Genomic DNA, 20,683 nt, shown 5'->3' with positions numbered 1-20,683 from the left:
ACGATATTGTCGGGCCCCTTGTATCATTAATAATATCTAAACTGGTAAAAGTAAGTTACCGCCCTTTGTATCGTCCGACATGTTTGTTTACATTCGCCGGTTCCCGTTTTCCGTGTTTTATTTTTTAATATAAAATATCTAAAAATTGATGAATCTTCCTAATTTTTTGCATGCTTCATTTATTTTGGATACATTTCCCATTTTCGTAACTTTTTTAACAAGTAAGCGTCATTTTCTTGGAGAGGAGGCTTTGGTGGAGCTCGAGGCCGTGGTACTTGCTCAAGGTACCACGCAGTGGGATTGAACCCGGAAGTTTGTAAAACAAACTTCTTACTACACAACAAGTGCGATTTAAACCTACTTGACAAATAACCAGTTTTTAGAAATCCACGAGAATTCCCGCTCTTGTAGAGTATTTTTACCCTTTATTCTTAAATCGGGGTTTGGGTGTTACAAAGAATATATGAAAGATTGTAAGATATAGGAAGACATGTCAACAAACATAGGCAAATATATTTTGTTTTTGTATTTAAATTAAATACTGAAAGAAGAAGGATCGAATTGTTCAAATAAGAGAAAAATCAAGATCATAAAATGAAATTTTAAAAAAAAACCGCGGTGGGAATGAGACGTGGGAAACGAAGTTCCAAATTCCATAAGTTTGGAATTTGGTAACCCAAGACATTGACAGAATAAGCATGAGATAACAAATATTTGCAAAGAAATTAACATGAAATTAACAAAGTAAATAAACATTTAATGTAGAGATAACAAGACCAGGATATAAATTCTTTTTACTACAGGCTAAAGGCCAGTAATTTGGTGGGAGGGGCCAGTCGATTAGATTGACTCCAGTACGCAACTGGTACTTAATTTATCGACCCCGAAAGATTGAAAGGCAAAGTCGACCTTGGCGGAATTTCAACTCATAACGTAGCGACGGACGAACTACCGCAAAGCATTTCGTCCGGTGCCAACCATTCTGTCAGGTCGCGATATAAATGGAAGCGGTCGCCTTTTTTCTTCTGTAAACATTCTCACCTTAATTAAAACTAATAATTATTAGCAGTAATTAATTGTTATAGATATATTCGATGGACGGTGGAGATCGCTTTCTGGCATACGGGACATTTCCTCTGGTGATAATAATATTTCAAGGCACATTTCAAACACAGAGCTGTGTGTCCACACGGTAAGACGACGGCATTAAACTCGTAATGTTTGCAAACAGGACAGCTGCGATGGCTGGCATTTCTGTAACTACTTAAATCAACAGAACCACTATTACCATTATCATCGATGTTGTTGAAAGAAATATCTTCAGCTTCGTTGTCAGGCTCGTCGTCAGAAAATGGTTCAATGTCCGGGGGAAAATGAGGTCGTGGGGCACGAAGACCACTTCTGTGTCTCTGCGTATGGGACCGCATCCTTTGTGGTTCCCTTCTACACAGTTTATATATCAGATAGCAAGTTATTGCAAAAATAATCAAATATATTGGGAGGTATTTGGCAGGAAGATATGATGGGGCATATTTCGTGAAGAGTCTTTTACAACTTTTAAAAAGATAACTGTTATAGAGAGGCATGAAAATAAAGCAGCCAAAAGAATAGAGTTTCTCATAAAGTCTTTCGAAAGTAAAGTTTCGCCATAAATCTATGATGTGATAATTAAAGTTGAGTAACATCGGCTTCACTGAATAATGCCACAGTTCGTTGAGGCGTATCTTCGCTAAAGGTAAATACGATGAGAAATCAGTATATTGGTAAAGTATATATTGTATGAAATTAAAACATATATAAATCTCGAGTAAAGTCCATAGCAGCCATAAGATCATAGTCAAGTGATAATAATAACAGGCGGAAGTTCCTTCCCAAGCGAAACGACGAATTTATTTTTGGTATTTGTGACGAACAAGAGAAGACAATTCCGGATTTAATCCCCAAATACAGGATTATTCTTCTTTTTTCCATTTATTTCCTCCTACTTCTTGGAAGAGTCATGGAGGGAGAGCCCTCAGGTCCCCTATTCTTTAGGGGCCTATCAAAAGTAACTATCATTAGACTTTCCTGATGGATTCATAAGCGTCTAAGTCTATGGATATTATTCATCTGAGTTCAAATTCTGCCCAGGTCGATTAAATAAGTACCAGTTACGCACTAGTGTCGATGTAACCGACTTAATCCCTTTGTCTGTCCTTGTTTGTCCCCTCTGTGTTTAGCCCCTTGTGGGCAATAAACAAATAATTATTCATCCATCTCGTTCTTGTTCTTCCCCCAAGGTCTTCTACCAATTAGCTTGGCTTGAAGAATTCGTCTTGCGGTTCTTTCTTATGACATTCTAATTCACACGTCCGTCGTACTGGAGTTGTGACCTCTCAATACGGAGAGGTTCGATCCGAAGTGACTCCTTCACCTCCGAGCTACGTAACATATCGAGTAACATCACTACAAAGACCCTTGGGAGAAACCCTATTTCGGCCGCTTGTATTTACGATTGGACCCTTTCAATCATTACTCAACATTCATAACAATAGGTGAGGATAGAATTGGCCGCCGACACAAGTCTCCGTTTTGACGGAGATTTTTCAAATCTTTTTGGCACCACACAATTCGTAATGACGGGGGAAAGGTTTTTTAGGAAAAAGAAATTTTTTTAATATTCTGAGGATCGAATACTGGAGATAGCGCGTCGGACAAAATGCTTAGAAGCATTTCTTTCGACTTTTTTTCGACAACTACTGCGGTCGATGTAATCGACTAGCCCCTCCCCTCAAAATTACTCTGTGTGTGCGTTACGTGTGCGTCAGTGTGTTGGATATCTTTAAAAAGTGTTACTTGAAGAGGTTTGCGTGTGAATAGGGGAAAAGAGAGAGAGAGAGAGAGAGAGGGAGAAAGTGATGAGTAAAATGAGAGGAAGGAAAAATAGGAGAGAAGACAATTGTGTTTATAACTGAGAGAATCCTTTTTTAAGAAAAAAAAATATGTAGAAATTTATGACTAGGTTAAATAAGCTTATATAGATATATACATTAAATGTAATTTTATATATACATAAATTTTAACTGTTGGTGTTGGTTTGTGACAACATCGTAAGCGGCCAGCCTCGTTTTCAGAATTGGCGCCAATTGTGAGTGAAGGTGTTGTCACGTTGTTGTTGTTTCCTTCTAAACTAGTGTCCACGGTTGATTCTCTTACTTGATGTTTAATGTTTTAGCACCATCATGGATGTTGAATTACAAGCTATATGCAGTGCCCTCGGTTACCAGGAAGGGTCGAAATACTTAAAAGAACCGGATTGTCTGGAATCGGTAAAAGATCTGATACGTTGTTTGAGACGAGATGACGATACGTGTTGCATTCGTCGCCAGCTGGGACAGGCAGAAATTGTACAAAGTGACTTACTACCTTTGATTAAAGAATACAAATCCGATCGCAGTCTTTTCGAGACTGTCATACGGCTGTTACTTAATCTTACACAGCCGGCACGTCTTTGTTTTGGGGGCCAGATTCCCGAAGATAAAGTTCTGAGGAACTACTACATGGAAGTAGAAAGCATTCTGAGGAACTACAAAAAGGCCTTCGTCGACGATGTGCTTTTCGCTGTACTCACCGAGAAATTAACCGATTTATTGAAACTTGACTGGGAACACAGACACGAAGAGGACCGAGTGTTGATTGAAAGGCTGTTGATCCTAGTACGGAATGTGCTTCATGTTCAGCCAGATGCCAACGAAGAAAAGAGGACGGACGACGATGCCAGCATTCACGACCAAGTGCTGTGGTCGTTACACGTCAGCGGTATGGAAGATTTACTCCTATATGTGTCTAATTCTGCTGACGAAAGACAGTACTGCATGCATACATTGGAGATTGTAACTCTGATGTTTCGTCAACAAACACCTGCCTTGCTTGCTTCGGCCGGTGTCCAACGAGCGATCAGCGAAAAAGAAAAAGATGTGAGAGAATTGGAAATTATTCGTGAACAGGAACGAATTGCTAAACAAAAACGAGTTCGATACATGAGTACAAGACACTCCCGGTTCGGTGGCACCTACGTACTTAAGAATGTCCAGTCGATTAGCGATAGAGAAGTCATCTTTCACGGATCCCTGTATAAAGCAGGTAACCATTCTTTTGATATTACTAAAAAATCTCGTGTTACCCCCAAAAACCGTGCCCCCATCACACAAGTCGATGTTGTTCGCAGATCAACTCTGAGTATTCGCCTGTGCCTAAAAGAATTCTGCGTCCAGTTCTTGGAGAACTGCTACAATCCCCTTATGTCTGCAGTGAAAGATAATTTGGTGCGTGAGGTTGCTCAAGATCATGATGAAACCTATTATTTGTGGGCCTTGCGGTTTTTCATGGAATTTTGTCGTTTGCACAGCCAACAGGTTGAACTCATTAGTGAAACTCTGTCAGTGTCTGCCTTTCATTACATCCAGGTGAATCTCTTCAATTATTATGAAATGATTACGACAGATAAGAAAGAAGCTAAAGTCTGGGCGAAACGAGTGCATCTGGCTCTGAAGGCTTATCAAGAACTTTTAATGACTCTTCATTCTATGGAAACATCCAAGAACAAGCACCTTGTATCAAGTGCTAAGGTCTTAAAAGGTAATATTTTCTACATGATGGAATTTCGCGATATATTCGTGGTTCTGTTAAGTAAGTTCGATCACAGCAAATATTCTACCTCCTATTTGACAGATTTGGTGCATGCAACTCATCTGTTCTTGAAGATGTTGGAGATTTCCCAGAAATCTAACCGATGTATCGTGGTACAAAAAAAAAAGAAAGCCTCACAGAAATCTAAAAGCTCTCGGAATAATAAAAACAACAATGCTGGCAATTCTTCGAGAACGCAATTATCTGAAGAAGAACTTCTTAATCTGTGGGATGATGTTTCTAGTGAAGTTTCTGCTGTGTTGAGTGGAGAGAATGAAATGAGTGAAGGTGTTCTCCCCTTCGATGCCGCTTCAGAAGTCGACATTGATCAACAGCGAGCAGATACTATGGTACGTATACAGACCTGCCTTCGATCAAAAAATCCTGCAGAAGCTGTGGCACTTCTCCGTGCAGCCCGGGAGGTTTGGCCTGACAACAATGAATTTGGCAGTGCTGAAATGAGTCCCGAAGATGAATTTTTAGCCCTAAGAGAGGTATTTATGGCAAATTTATCTCAGAATAGTGAAAACATGGCTGCTACAGTGGCTGAAGAATTAGAAGAACAGGAAGATGATATTGTCGAAGAGGAAATGTCTTCGGTTGTTACCAGTGAAGAAGAACTCAGTACTCGAGATTTTATTGCTAAATTTGCCAAACCTGCGATTCTCCAAAGTTACACCACCCTACTTGCTAACTTCAAAAACAATTCAGCTTTTACAAACCACTGCATCATCAAAATGTTCCACCGTATTGCTGTTGATCTTCATCAGGAGGGCATGTTCTTCCAAGCCCGCCTGTTTTGCATCTTCAGAGAAGCATTTGCCCTGTCCAAAGTGAAGCATTTTCAGGAAATAGTGCAATTTGGTGTGTTCATTGTCCGGAAATTCTTCGTTGTAGCTGAGAAGAACAAAAAAATTTTCATGGAAATGTTATTCTGGAAAACAGCCCGGGAAGCTGGAGAACTTTCGGATGGTTACTTTAATCCAAACCAAAATGTGAAACAAGTTTGGACTGAGGACCAGGAAATGGAACTAAAACGGTTGTTTGATGAAGCGAAAGAAGACCCTGAGAAGGATATTGTTGGTCATATCATGGCACATTTAACGGACGAGACCAAATCTCGTGGTCAGGTTCTCCGCCAGCTGAGAATCAGTGGCTTGATTCAATCTGCTAAAGATTTGAAACGAAAACAACCCCCATCGACCAACAGTGACAGGGCGCCATGGACGGAGGAACAAGAAACAGAACTCAGAGATGCTTTTGAACGGTTTCGAGGGTCTGATGATCCACTTGGTAACACCATGCAGAATTTGTCTTTTACTAAACCCAAGAATAAAATCAAAGATAAACTTTTTGGTTTGGATATTGTCCAGGATAAGAAAGAACTCTATAAGAAAAGATCAAGGAGGAAGAAACAGGGACGAATGGATGGGAGTGGTGAGAGTGGAAGTAACAGTGATTCAAATGATGATGATGATTGTGTTCAAGAAGGTCATGTGATGGCCACCCATTCTGATTCCTCTGGAGAGGAAAGTGATGAAGTCGAAGGAACTCGTGATATTGAGGGCCAACCTAGCAACAGTGATGACCTACCTAGCACTGATATTGAGGATGTTTTGAAATGTTTGGTGAGCCATGACTACAAAGGTCCCATCAGCTGGATCCAGAGGTCACTGCGAAGAACTGCTGAAGACAGACAGACACCGGGTACCTATGTTGGTGTACCTGTGGTACCACTTACTGAAGAAAATGAGGAGGCAATGGAAGACCCTATATTTCTTGACTTCCTGTTGCTGATTGGCCTCTCAAAGCCTATCACTGGTCAAGAGGCTTTCTGGCGTATCACTGGTGATTTGGATGGTTCCACGTTGACCATGATTGCTGATGGCTTGAATCTGGACGAGAACGGTCAGCCTACAAATACAGCAGAACTGAAGACATGGTTGGTGGCTAGGTCAGTGAAGTCAAAGACTGGTCAAAAACAAAATAAATCAAAGAAAGAGAAATCAAAAACCTCTGAAAATAATGGTAAAAGGAAGAAAGCGCTAATGGCACTGCAGAAAAAACAAACAAAAGACAAAAAAACTAAAGGAAAGAACAAAGCAAAATCCAGTAAAAACAATGATGAAGATAAAAAAAACTCAAAAAAGCAACGGCGAACAAAGAAGAAAAAGATTTCTGAAAACTCTGAAGAAGAAAATGGTGATTCCAACTCTCAACTAAATGTTTCTGGGAGTAATTCTCCAAAGTTTTCTAAACAAAGAAATTCAAAAGAGAATAAAAAAAAGAAGAGGAGGAGAATTGAGTTTGAGGACAGCAGTGATGAGGATGATGTAGAAGATAGATCTGAGAGTAATGCACGGAATGGTTCCATCCAAATTGATGATGATGATGAGAGTGGGGATGAACCTCTTATTTCTCAGGTAAAATCTAAACAAAATGCTGATGATGACAGTGATGATGATAGTGATGTACCTCTTAATTCTCTGCCAACATCCAAGAAAAAAATTAACCAAGATTTTAACGCTAACTGTTCAAAGAGAAAAGAAACTCCTTTAGCAAAGTTCAATTCTTCCGACAGTGACAGTGATGATGGCCGGTTGTTTATCGAAACTGAGTTGGAGAACTTTGACACTGTTGGAACCTCCGAAAAGAAGAAGAAGAAAAAGAAGCGTTTATTGAGTGATAGCAGCGATGAGGATGCGGGAAATCATAATGTTAGCACTGTAGACCTTCAACAAGAAAACGATGATGTTTCCCTTAATAAGGAAGCAACAGTCCCGCAGCTTGCAGGACCAAGTTTTGTGAAGAAAACCAAAAAGCGACAAAAACTGATAGACTCTGAGAGCAGTGACGGTGGCCACAGTGGGAAGACTATGGAGGAGTTGGATGACTCTGCTGCAGAAAGAAAAACGGTAAATGGAAGTAAACGGCAGAAAATTGCAATATTGGAGAGCTCTGATGATGATTCAGGTGATGAAGATAAGGAAAATCATGAAATTGATTCCACTAAAGAATTGAACCCAAAACAGGATGATGTTGATTTGTTCGACAAAGCTAAAAGTGTCCAGACCCCCAAATATGTCAAACAGAATCCAAATATTATCAACAACAATACTGTTGATACTTTCCCAGCCACTTTGTTGTCCTTACCAAATATGGAACCAGACACCAATGTCTTTGATGACCATATACCACTTGTTACTGCCATTCGCAGGAAACGTGTTCTTAGCAGTGATGATGAGAATGATTAAAGGTGACTTTCCAAATCTTTCTTGGAGTAAAAGAAATTAAGTAACCATTCCCCAAATCATATTTTCTTCCTTTGGCATCTTCTGTGACTCAAAGGCTCAAAGAATGTCTAACAGGAAATTATCATTATTATTTTTATATTTATGGAGAGTCAGCATCATATATATATATATATTGTTTTGGGATTTGGTTTGCAAGATTCTTTATGTGAGTTTGTGTATTGAAGCATATTCTGTTGTGTCCGGCGAGAGTCATTTTCTTTTTGTGCCATATAATTTAACACACTCACTGGGAAAATTTCCACTTATTTGTTTTTTAATTTTTTCGTTGCGTCTTGCAACCTTTTCAATAGTCTTGAAAAGGTTGCAGGACGCAACAAAAATTTTAGAAAAAATAAATAAGTAAATGAGTGGAAATCGAACTGGTGAGTGTGTTAAATTATAAGACACTAAAAGAGAATGGTTCTCCCCAGACACAACAGTATATATATATATATCTACACACGCATGCACACACATGCTATATTTGTATATAGCATATAAAATAAATGTAAAATAACGACACACACACACGCACCTATACACTACAGAACTGAATTGTAGCAAATTATATAAATTATAAAAACTTTTGTTTTAAATAAATTTTTTTTTTATAACACAACACAAGTGACTGAAAAATCATTAAAACTAGAAATATTTTTCAATTCCTTTTTCCTTGTAAAAGAACAGAATTCAACAGACAAATTGGTTAATAAAGAAACATTTCTTTTTTTAATTAATATTTCACTTTGTTAATTAATGACCAGCTTTGTGGTTAGTGTATCAGGTCATGATTCCCAGGAGTGCGTTGTGGCCTTAAGCAAGGCTCTTTATTTCACATTGCTCCACTCCACTCAGCTGGCAAAAATGAGTAGAACCTGTAATAGAAAAGGACCAGCTGTGTCATGCTGAGTCTCCTGGAGAACTATGTTAAGGGTACATATGTCTGGAGTACTCAGCCACTTGCATGTTAATTTCACAAGCAGGCTAATCCATTGGTTGGACCAACTGCAACTCTTGTTGTCATAACCGATGGAGTGCCAGTTACATGGTTGGCGTTTTCACCCAGAATATAACAGTAATATCTTGCCATTATCTTCATCATTAGGGCGGTGAGCTGGCAGAATCATTAGCACACCAGCTGAAATGCTTAGTGGTACTTTGCCTGCCGTTATGTTCTGAGTTCAAATTCCACCAAGGTCGACTTTGCCTTTCATCCTTTCGGAGTCAAATAAGTACCAGTTACGCACTGGGGTCGATCTAATCGACTTATTCCCTTTATCTGTCCTTGCTTGTCCCCTCTATGTTTAACCCCCTGTGGGCAATAAAGACATTATTTTTTTTAATGTCCATTTTCCATGTTCGCATGGATTGGATGGAACTTGTTGATGCCTTTCCTGTCACCAACCTTCACCTCTTTCCAAGAAAGGTAACATCCCCCCTCCCCCATGGCCAAACATCTTTTTCTTGGAAGATTGAAAACAAACAACATCACTTGTATAATAATTATATTCATTTACTACCATTATTTGATCCTTTCTATTCTAGGCACAAAGCCTGAAATTTGCGAGGAAGGGTAAGTCGATTAGATCAACCCCAGTGCATAACTAGTACTTATTTCATCGACCCCAAAAGGATGAAAAGTAAAGTCGACCTTGGCAGAATTTGAACTCAGAACGTAGCGGCAGATGAAATACTGCAAAGCATTTCGCCCAGTGTGCTAACGATTCTGCCAACCTGCCACCTTACAACCGTTATATAATGTCAAGACAAGGATACACACACACACACATAAGTGCGTATATATAGAGATGGATGGGGAGGAGAATCTTTTGTTTAGTTTCTGTGTGCCACGTGAGTAACCTTACGGATGTTTTTCAAGAACCTGTACTGTCTCCCCTTTTCATTATTCAAACCCCTCCCTCACTGTTCACTCGCATGAAGCTAATCCCCGTCCCAGGGTTTGTAGTCATGTGAGCTGCATGGCAACCTCGCTCGTGCAGGTGACATGAGAAATGCATCCAGTACACACTGTAAAATGGTTGGCATTAGGAAGGGTCTCCAGCCTTAGAAACTTTGCCAAAACAGACAACTGGAGCATGGTACAGTCCTTTGGGCACATTGAATCCCATCAAACCAGCATGGAACAGGATCACTGAGTGATGATGACGACGATGATACACACACACACACACCCACACGCCTCTAATATTTTGTGGAAACGTGTGGCCAGGGTGAAATATTGCTTTGCTAAGAAACGAGGGTTGACAACAAGAAAAGCATTGAGCTGTAGAAAATTCATCACCATGAACTCCACCAAACCCATACCAGCATGGAAAAGTGGACGTCAATGTTGTTGTTATTATTATTATTATTAATTATTACTAAATGTGAATGAGTTCTAACTCTGATATTAATAATCAACTGTCAGATTGTCGTTCAGTCCCAGATTTGATTTGATCCGAGTTAAATCTTCGCAACGAAGGGGAGATCACTGTGTTAGATTCTCCACCATCCGTCTTTTAACGTCAACTTTTCGTCGCTTGTATGGCTCAGACTGAGTTTATTGAGGCAGATTTTCTGCATTCGGATGTCCTTCCTGTTGCTAACCGTCACCTGTTTCCAAGCAAGGTAATATTTCCCCTCCAAGGCCAGACATGTTTTTCATGATAACCATTTATAATTACAGCATTCTGTCTAGACAAGGAAAAACAAACAAACAAACACACATGTTTCATATTTGTTTCAAAATATAACATTGGCTTATGTCTGTTTCAGAAATCTTTTTTAGAATTTATCTGAAAAATATGTTCTGTCAAGAAGAAGAAAAAAGAAGAATTACAAATGGCCAAATCCTGTTCTTGTTTATAGTTTCTGAGTTGTTTTAAAATATTTTGCAGCTATTTTGGTTGCTGTTTCTGTGTGACACTACTACCATAATGGATGGAACCAACTGCGGAGCACAATATTATCATCATCATCATTTAACATCCATTTTCTATGCCAGTATGGGTTGGATGGTTTGACAGCAGCTGCACCAGGCTCCAATCATCTGTGTTCGCATGGATTCTACAGCTGGATGCCCTTCCTAACACCAACCACTTTACAGAGTGTACTGAGTACTTTTTATGTGGTGCCTTAGTTTTAGGATTTCAATTGTTGTGGTGGGTGGGTCTTTAGTCATCATCACCAACATCAGTTTCACTTTCACTTTCCTGTCTCACACGCATCAAATGGGTTGTCTCTGTCCAAGCTAGTTCTTTGGAGTCACTGTCCTCCGAGATGGTTCACAGTATTAGATTTCACTCACACCTTTTATTTTTGCTATGGTTAGAGATTTTCATTTACTCAACCTGACTAAAGGGCCCTACAGGACCCTACATGGTTTCCTCCCATTCATCCACCACTTTGCCAAGGGTATTGGTTATATTCTATCATGACACCAGCACCAATGAAGTAGCCTTGCACACATAACACACACACACACAGAGTAATTTTGAGGGGAGGGGGCTTGTCGATTACATCAACCACAGTACTTGACGTAAAACATCGAAAGAAATGCTTCTAAGCATTTTGTCCGACTTGCTATCTCCAGTATTCGATCCTCAAAATTTACTACCCTATGTTGTCCCTTTTATTTCAAGTCCATGTGGCCCAGAGAATGAGTAGAAGGGAGATTTATGACAAAAGAACCCAAATGAATGGATGAAGGATGTGACAGCTTGATGGAAGAGTTATTGGGGTGAAAGACTGGCAGTTGTTATGGAGATTGTTTATAATTCCATTAAATAGACTACACATAAAAGTACCCATGCAGTGCCACTTAAAATCACCCAGTGACACTCTGAAAGGTGGTTGGCATGTTAGGAAGGGCATCCAGCTGTAGAAACCATACCAAATCAGACTGAAGTCTGGTGCAGCTTGGTCAAATCGTCCTACCCATGCCAGCATGGACAACAGATGTTAAATGATGATGATGATGGTAACTATAATACTTTGTTTTTAACGGTGGAACTTGAAGTAGTTGAAGCTATAAATAATAAACAGCATGAAGTGCCATTTTGAGTCGACCAACCAAAATTCAGTCATTCACATCCAGCCATAGAAACCATGCGGAAACAGACAACTGGGTCCTGGTACAGCTCTCCAGCCTTACCAGCTCCTGTTAAACTGTCTAACCCATGCCGGCATGGAAAATGGACGTTAAATGATGATGATGATGATATCTTTCATCTTTTACTTGTTTCAGTCATTAGACTGTGGCCATGCTGGAGCACCACCTTGAATATTTGTCAAACAAATCAACGCCAGTACTTTTTTTTTAAGCCTAGTACTTCTATCGATCTCTTTTACCGAACCACTAAGTTATAGAGACGTAAACACACACGATGGGCTTCTTTCAGTTTCCTTCTACCAAATCCACTCAAAGTTTTGGTATAATAGAAGACACTTGCCCAAGGTGCCACTCAGTAGGACTGAACCCGGAACCATGTGGTTGGTAAGCAAGCTACTTACCACACAGCCACTCCTGCAACCAAATCTTTCTCAAATTATACTGTCTGTGAAAAAAAGCGGACGCATTGGATAATGTATACTATGTGTGAAAAATGTCGGTATGGTCACGGCTGGAATGCTTTTAACAATGTCAGCTTGATCAGGGCTAGTATCAAATAGCAGTGCTATTTAAGTCTGTTCGAGTTATGTCCCTTGGACCTTTGAAAAATTGGTTCTTTTTATAATTTGATTTTGTTCTGGTTTCTCCCTTAGTCACAAGGTTTGAATTTGTGATTACGGCTGAATGCTGCGACGTGGTTTTCAAATACGCTAGAAATAGCAGCTGAATCTCTCAAAACACGCTTTACCATCGACAAAAATTAGAAGGATAAACAATGTCTGAAAAATTTGGGTGGTCATGGCAAGGATGTGTTTGATCAAAGATCTGCTCAACCACGGCTGACCTAGGGCCAAACAACAAGCAGTATTTTATCAACCCTCTGTGGTTTGACCTTAGCTGGATGTAGAAATATGAGAAATTATCTAAACCTGTGGTTCTTAACCACGGAGCATATGACCTTTGGGGACCCTTTCATCAGAGACATTCTTGCCATGACCATCCAAGATTTTGTTGCTAAAGTTTCATCATCATTGTTTAATGTCCGTTTTCCATGCTGGTATGGGTTGGACGGTTTGACTGAGGTCTGGAGAACCAGATGGCTGCACCAGGCTCTCCAATCTGATTTGGCAGAGTTTCTACAGCTGGATGCCAATGGTTGCTTTTTATATGCCACCGGCACAGGTGCTAGTCAGGCGGGCCTAGCATCGATCACATTTGGATAGTGCTTTTTACGCGCCACCAGCACAGGGGCCAGTTACGGGGTACTGGCATCAGCCACGTTCAGATGGTGCTTTTTACATGCTACCAGCATGGGAGCCAGTCAGAGGGCACTGGCCACAGCTATGGTTTATCTGCAATAAATTGGTTACAATTACACAAAATATTTTAACAATTTTTTTATACAATTCCAAATAATATTTAATCATAAAAATATAATAGGATTTTATTGAACACTGAATGGTTATGAGGGTCCAGTTGAGTAAAATAGGGGTCAAAGGAGTCCATAGACCTGAGAATCACTGAATAAATCAGGGCTGAATACTGACCCCATGGGATTCTATGTGGTTATCCAAGCGATTAATAAACAAACGATCTTGAGCCTTGACCCATTGCCTGCCATGAGCCCCATTTAGGGATCTGCTAAAAACAGTCTCACTGCCAGGTTTTGTTATATTTAAAGTGAATTGCTTATGTACTCTGCATTTGCAGAGGTGTGTTTAACAATATTTAGTTGTTAAAGTTTGTCATTATTAAATCTGGCCAATTCTAGAGGACATTTTGTGTAATAAATCACAATTTTTGAACCACAAAAATATTGACTGTTTTGAAAACCTTTTTTTTGTTTTTTTTTTGTTTTGGCATTTCCCATCAAAATATCATTCATTGATATTTCATACACTTTCACATTCGATTCTATAGTTTCATAAAAACTAATATGTTTATTATTGTAGTTGAATAGAAAAGGATAAATATGCCTTTGTTTTCAGCGATCCCCATTTGAGACTTTTCAAAAATTTACCATATTTTCCAAAATAATTAACATATAAAGAAAATTTTAATTCTCTATATTATTTGAACTCCTAAGACACCTGGCAAAGCCAAAAAATTTGGCAGTTAATGGTTAAAGGTGTTAAATTATTAATTAGCAAATTGAATCTGGAAGAATGTGAGTAATTTAAAATTAAAAACTAATTTCCAGCCAAACATTGATGTAATATTAATTAATATTCACCAAACATATTTCACATTAAATGTTCTGAATATATAAATGTAATATGACTGAATTTTTATGGTTCTTTATAAATTTTGTTAAGTATTTTCATTAAATTTCTTTAAATATTTTTTATTGAAAAGCCCAAAAGAAGAAAGGAATTTCTTTTTTTTTTTTATCAACTTTTTATCATCAATTTTTCCTTGCTTGTATGGGTCTTTGTTGAGGCAGAATTTCCATGATCGGATGCTCTTTCTGTCTCTAAACCTCACCTGCTTCCAAGAAACCTATTATATCCCAATAGCTAGACATAGTTTCCACAGAAGACTGGGATGGATAACATTGCTTGTACGATGGTGATGCTTGCTTATAGCCATTACATGATGTCAAGATAAGGATATGCACAAACTCTGACACATGCGTGCATGCGAATTTTCTGTTTTTCAGGTTTGACAAAAGCCTCAGGCCGACCAAAGCCTTGTGAGTGGATTTGGTAGACAGAAACTGAAAGAAGCCCATTGCACACACATGTATATATATATTATACATATATATGTATGTGTTGGTGTATATGTCTGTGTTTGTGCCCCCACCATGTTTACATCCCCGTAACTTAGCGGTTCGACAAAAGCGACTGATAGAATAAGTACTAAGCTTACAAAGAAGAAGTCCTGGGGTTGATTTCTTTGACTAAAAGGTGGTGCTCCAGCATGGCCACAGAGAAATGACTGATACAAGTAAAAGAATATATGCAACAACGCATAGCCTAAAGGTAAAGATGTTGCACTCACAATTGCAAGATTGTGGTTTCAATTCCTAGACTGAGCAGTGCATTGTGTTCTTGAGTAAAACTCTTCATTTCACATTGCTCTGTGATCACTGTGACACCTGATGCGTGGCACACCTGATGCACCTGTTCAGGCAACATCGATTTGATGGAGAGAGAGTGAGCTGATGTGGTGGCACGTGCTTTTGATCACTTGTGCAGGTTTTTCAGCAAAAAGCTGAACATTTATCCATCGTCTTCGACAGATGAGTCCATCGTATAAACCTCTTGGTTGTGGATGAGGTAAACCCAAAAGATGCAGGGCAAACTGGTAGGAAATGACCTTCAGATGTTGAGCTTCATAGAGAAGATGACAAAAGATTGAGGTCATTGGTGATTTGCTGTGCTTGGGAAGACCCGTCTAGTAAGTAAAAAGGAGGCCCTAAAGGTGTGTTTCTCGAGTCTATACTCCTCTAGCAGAATCGTTAACACGCTGGGCGAAATGCTTAATGGTATTTCATCTGCCATTATGTTCTGAGTTCAAATTCTGCCGCGGTCGACTTTGCCTTTCATTCTTTCGGGGGTCTATTAAATAAGTACTAGTTATGCTCTGGGGTCAATGTAATTGACTTAATCCCTTTGTCTGTCCTTGTTTGTCCCCTCTATGTTTAGCCCCTTGTGAGCAATAAGGAAATATATACTCCTCTCCCCTAATGCCCCTCCCACTTCTCATGTCCACCACTCACTGCATTCCCCTCCCCTCTATCTCCCATTTTTTTTTGCACCCTCACAAACTTACCTGCACCACAACCTGTTCCTGCTGAATCCCTTCCCACTACCCTGCAACTCATCTTCCGAACCTCACTCCTTTCATCCACATTCCCTTCCCAACCATTTTGGACCCTCTTTTCACACTCTTGCAAACTTACCCACCCATTCACCCTATTCAATCCCCTGTATTACTACACCTATATACTCTCCCCTTTAACTTGTGCCCCAACATATCTTCATCTTCTTTCTCTCCCTCTTCTCTCTCTCTCTCCCTCTCTCCTCTCTTCACCCCTCTCCTTTTCCACCAGGGTGCCACACAGTGGGACTGAACCCTGAACCATGTGGTTGGAAAGCAAGTTTCTTAAGCACAAAGCCATATCTGCAACTAGGGGTATCATTTTTAAAAATTCACTTCCGGTCTAAAAAAAACAGCTTCCATTAGATCGTTTAATTCCCGAGTATGCCTTGATTGAGTAGGTACATAATTAACGACCTTCCAATCAATCCTTTTTACCAGCAAGATGTACCTCGACCTACATTATCCAATGTCACCATAATTTTTTTCTCTCTAATGATGTGATTTTCTGAGTTATATGGCTGCTATTACTAGCAGCTCTAGTGACCACATAGACCAATGACCTAAAAACCAAAGGTGCATTTATTCTTCAATCGTACGCTAAATAGTTCATGGGGGCACGAAAGGAAATCATTTTTCTTTCCGCAAAGCCTCACTCCTTGACCTCAAATACGACCTTCTGTGATAGAGACCAGACAATTGAGGACTTGTGTACTCTAAAGTCTCGTATATTTCTATGAAAACTCGTAAATATAACTGAGGTTATGATAGATAAACGGTCTGTAAGCAAGGGTTTTCCATATATGACCATCTTGTCTTTTTATAAGTTAGGCTACATTGCTTGATGTGTGTGTGTGTGTGTGTCTGTGTTTAAGATAGCTGTGATTTTGAGAAAAACATTCGTTGCTATTTCTAGCAGGTACAATATTATGGTTACCATTTCAATTTCCGAAACGAAACTGGTTTACCCTGCTCAGCCAAGAAACCAGTTTCGTTTCGACCATTTTATAAGAACCGGTCTTTTTCGTGTTGAAGTTATTTCCCTGGAACCTCAACCGGAAGCTACTTGTGAAGGACACGACATGCTGCCTCAATAATTGTAATTTGGTGTTGTAACCCGAACATAACAACGGTCCATGGCCAAGTATCTTGCACAAATCATTGTGGCTGGAGCCCAGATCGTGGGACGGGCCTTTACGGCTGCTTTACGCCAGGAATTGAGGACTAGTCAACAAAATGCTCAGAGATCTGGCGGCGGACGAAGAGGGACCCGTCGCGCTGCCGACGACAATGTGACGGGGATTACTTTGGCCGAAGCCAAAACTATCCTCAATGTCACGGATTTGGAGGACTTGGAAAAAGTAAATAAGAACTTCAAACACTTATTTGATGTCAACGACAAGCAAAAGGGTGGTTCTTTCTACATACAGTCGAAAGTTTATCGAGCCAAAGAAAGAATTGATTTGGAAACTCAGAAGGACACACAACAAGTAAAAGAACCACCTTCGGAATCTTGATGACGGCTTTTGGGGTTTAGCAAGGAATATGTAAATAATAATAATAATAATATTAATGATATATATATATGTATATACATTGTTATATGGAGCTGTTAAAAGGAAGCTGAACAAAAATAAATATAAGAAGTTGTGTCTTTTAATTAATCTCTCTCTATTTTCGGGATTAGACACTTAAAACTTAAAACCTGATGATTCTTAGGTATTTTATATTTTCATTCAATTATATATTAACTTTTGATATTTTTAAATATATTTACTAAACGAAACCTGCCTCTCTTGTATAAATATCTCATACACCCACCCCCAGTATTTCATAAAATATGATTTAATGTGTTTTAAATGTTATTTCACATATTTGCTTGATTAGTTTATGAAAGAAATTAAATAATAGTTCAACGAATTATTCCTTGTTAATGTTGTTTAACCCCGAGCACACCTATGACCATGGACATTTTAGCTGTGACCATCCCGTCTTTTTGTGGTGTGTCCTTTCCTTATTTGAGAATGTAGTATGTGATTCGAGACGGACTCTTTATTTCTTGTAGATTTAGTGACCACATACAGGCTCCACCGTTGCCAGGTATTATATCCATGTGCTCTTGAAATAAATTGTACTTTCGCTTATATATTTATTCTTTTAAAGGAATATCAATTATAATAATAATAATAATGATGTTTTAAATTTTGTAACAAGGCCAGCAATTTTAGGGGTAGTGAGTTAATCGATTACATCAACCGCTAACGATGAAGCGCAAAGTTGACCTCGGCGAGATTTCAGGTCAGAACGTACAAAGTAGGAAGAAATACCGCTAAACATTTTGTTCGATGCGCTAACGATTCTACCTGCTCCCGCCTTAACTACTACTACTACTAATAATAATAATAATGATGATGAGTTAAAATGTATAAGGAATCTACACACGAGATTATTGTTGAACGGTGATAATTTATCAAACGAAAGTTCTATGTAACTTTCAGGTCAATCCTGATTGAGCAGAACTTCAATCAATGTGAATAATAAAAGAAAATAAGTGTTTATATAGCCGTGTGGTCAGCGGAAAAGTTGCCTTAGCAACCACGTGAGTTCAGGTTCAATGTCAATAGTCGACAGCTTGGTCCGTCCATGTTCTATTGTAACTTCGGTTTTCCCATTGCTTTTAGAGTGAATTTGGTAAACGATCCGTGAAGGCCTGTCCTGTGTGTAAGTGCGAAAAGAATAACCAACTGGTGCTTTCAAACAAAACTTTCTTATATGATATGTGCAGCGTAGCTATGTGGTAAGAAGCTTGCTTCCCAACCAGATGGTTCCGGGTTCAGTCCCACTGCGTAGCACCTTGAGTAAATGTCTTCTAGTAAAGTGTCAGGCGGACCAGAGTCATGTGAGTGAATTTGGTAGATGGAAACTGAAGGAAGCCCGTCGTATATATATATACATATATATATATATATATATATATATACACACACACACACACACATATGTATATATTTCTCTGTGTGTCTATGCTTGTTCCCTCACCATCGCTTGGCAACCAATGTTGGTGTGTTTACGCCCCCATAACCTAGCGATTCAGCAAAAGAGACTGATAGAATAAGTACAAGGCTTACAAAGAATAAGTGCTGGAGTCAGTTTGTTCAACTAAAGGCAGTGCTCTAGCATGGCCGCAGTCATGACTGAAACAAGTAAATGAATATTTGTTCCACCCGAGTGAAATTGATATTCTTATATCACTCTTTACCATCATAAACGCTTTGATTGCCCCATGGAATATATAGAACTTATAACACTATTGTCTAGAAAATCCAGTATATATCTTTTATCTTTTACTTGTTTCATTCATTAAGATCACGGCCATGCTGGGGCACCACCTTGAAGAATTTCTAGTCAAATGAACCAACCCCCAGGACTTACTTTTGGTTTTGGCCTGGTGTTTATTCTATCAGTCTATTTTGCCAATCCTGGGCTCCATGTTTGTTTTGGCATGGTTCCTAATGCCAACCACTTTACAGAGTATACTGGGTGTTTCTACCCAGTACCAGCATGGGTGCTTTTTACATGGCACCAGCAAACAAGAGCCCACAAGATTAGGAATGCTCAGCTGAAGAGGGATGTAGTGGACACACCTGTATGTGAGGACAACCCCAATTTTACTTTACTTGACATTTCTTCTCAAGCCCCACAAACTGCCAGGAGTCTTGGTCCCCTGTCCTCTGTGAGGCCCCATTTCACCACTTCATTCCATATCTTTCTGAGTCTACCCCTTCCACATTTAGAGATCAGCATTTCTTGATAAAACTGTCTTCATTTATATGCATCACATGGCCACACCAGCACCGTCTTTTCTCTTGCATGCTACATCAGATTCTTTGTATACCCAGTTCTTCTCTCAAATCACTTAGACTCTGTCCTATATGCACACTGACTTTACCCGTCCAGCAGAACATACTGGATTCATATGCCATGATTGCCCACTAGTTCCCAAAAGTTTTTTTTATTCTCTCTCTGTTTATTTCTTCATGTTTCTTTCTGTTGAAGAGCGTAGGCCCCCAGCATGGCCAGTCTACTGACTAAAATATAATATATATGTATGTATATAGGAAAAGTTTTCATCATCACTAATTGTGACTGAGGGGGCTGAAGCATCTATATTGCAAGAAATAAAAGCAAGCAATATATATATATATATAAAGACTTTCTCACCTTCCCAAGTGTCAAACTAGTGCACCTGTTTGTTTATACACCTGTCTTCGTCTTTTGTTTTTCTGTAAATTTCAACTATATACATATATATATATATATATATATATATCCAAAGGGGTGCTAAAAACTTCCTGGCTTTAAGGGTATTGTGAAAGGCCTGCTTGGAGGCCCAACCTTCCAAGTTCTTTTACAGGGATTAGAAAAACTGAAGGACTGGTGCAATAAGTGTGTGAATCTGAGATATTTTCAAACAAGGGAGTCATAACTATTGACAAGCCTATGACTGATAGGTGGAGCTAGTCTAATCTTGTGATCTGAGACACTCATGGGGCAGTTATCTCCCCTGTTATATGTTGCCTACTTCTTCCAGCGTCAGGAGTTTTTAACTCATTTCTTACAAAATAGGTGCTTTGCCACCCTCAGTCACAAGTAGTGATGATGAAAATTTTTCCTTTATCATATTATATTGTGCCTTGCTGTTTATATTAAATTTTATATATACGCCTAGTATATATATATATATATATATATACACACACATATATATATATATATATATATATAT

The 20,683-nt window shown here is 39.1% G+C and overlaps 3 protein-coding genes and 1 non-coding gene across 4 annotated transcripts in view; 3 read left to right on the top strand and 1 right to left on the bottom strand.

The window, feature by feature from the left end:
• Positions 1-1,079: 1,079 nt before the first annotated feature.
• Positions 1,080-1,427, bottom strand: LOC106880411 (death-associated inhibitor of apoptosis 1). Its single transcript, XM_014930327.1, has one exon. The coding sequence runs from the start codon at positions 1,425-1,427 to the stop codon at positions 1,080-1,082; it is 348 nt and encodes a 115-aa protein (XP_014785813.1).
• A 1,701-nt stretch (positions 1,428-3,128) lies between these two features.
• LOC106880412 (protein timeless homolog) lies at positions 3,129-8,698 on the top strand. Its single transcript, XM_014930328.2, has one exon. It carries the CDS (start codon positions 3,222-3,224, stop codon positions 7,920-7,922), a length of 4,701 nt encoding a protein of 1,566 aa, XP_014785814.1. The 5' UTR covers positions 3,129-3,221; the 3' UTR covers positions 7,923-8,698.
• Positions 8,699-17,033: 8,335 nt separating this feature from the next.
• LOC128246981 (mitochondrial import inner membrane translocase subunit Tim16-like) lies at positions 17,034-17,414 on the top strand. The gene has a single exon (XM_052965915.1). The coding sequence runs from the start codon at positions 17,034-17,036 to the stop codon at positions 17,412-17,414; it is 381 nt and encodes a 126-aa protein (XP_052821875.1).
• The window catches only part of LOC106880413 (uncharacterized), a 6,057-nt gene continuing 2,788 nt past the window's right edge, over positions 17,415-20,683 (top strand). The window contains exon 1 of the transcript XR_008263506.1: positions 17,415-17,616. This is a non-coding gene — a transcript (uncharacterized LOC106880413). The remainder of the gene's footprint in view (positions 17,617-20,683) is intronic.

Source organism: Octopus bimaculoides, chromosome 2, assembly GCF_001194135.2.
Source record: "Octopus bimaculoides isolate UCB-OBI-ISO-001 chromosome 2, ASM119413v2, whole genome shotgun sequence".
NCBI classification, from domain to species: Eukaryota; Metazoa; Mollusca; class Cephalopoda; order Octopoda; family Octopodidae; genus Octopus; species Octopus bimaculoides.
This window is presented reverse-complemented; position numbering and strand designations above follow the sequence as displayed.

Coding starts and splice junctions, on each gene's coding strand:
- LOC106880411 (XM_014930327.1), bottom strand. CDS start 1,427: ATGCGGTCCCATACGCAGAGACACAGAAGTGGTCTTCGTGCCCCACGA.
- LOC106880412 (XM_014930328.2), top strand. CDS start 3,222: ATGGATGTTGAATTACAAGCTATATGCAGTGCCCTCGGTTACCAGGAA.
- LOC128246981 (XM_052965915.1), top strand. CDS start 17,034: ATGGCCAAGTATCTTGCACAAATCATTGTGGCTGGAGCCCAGATCGTG.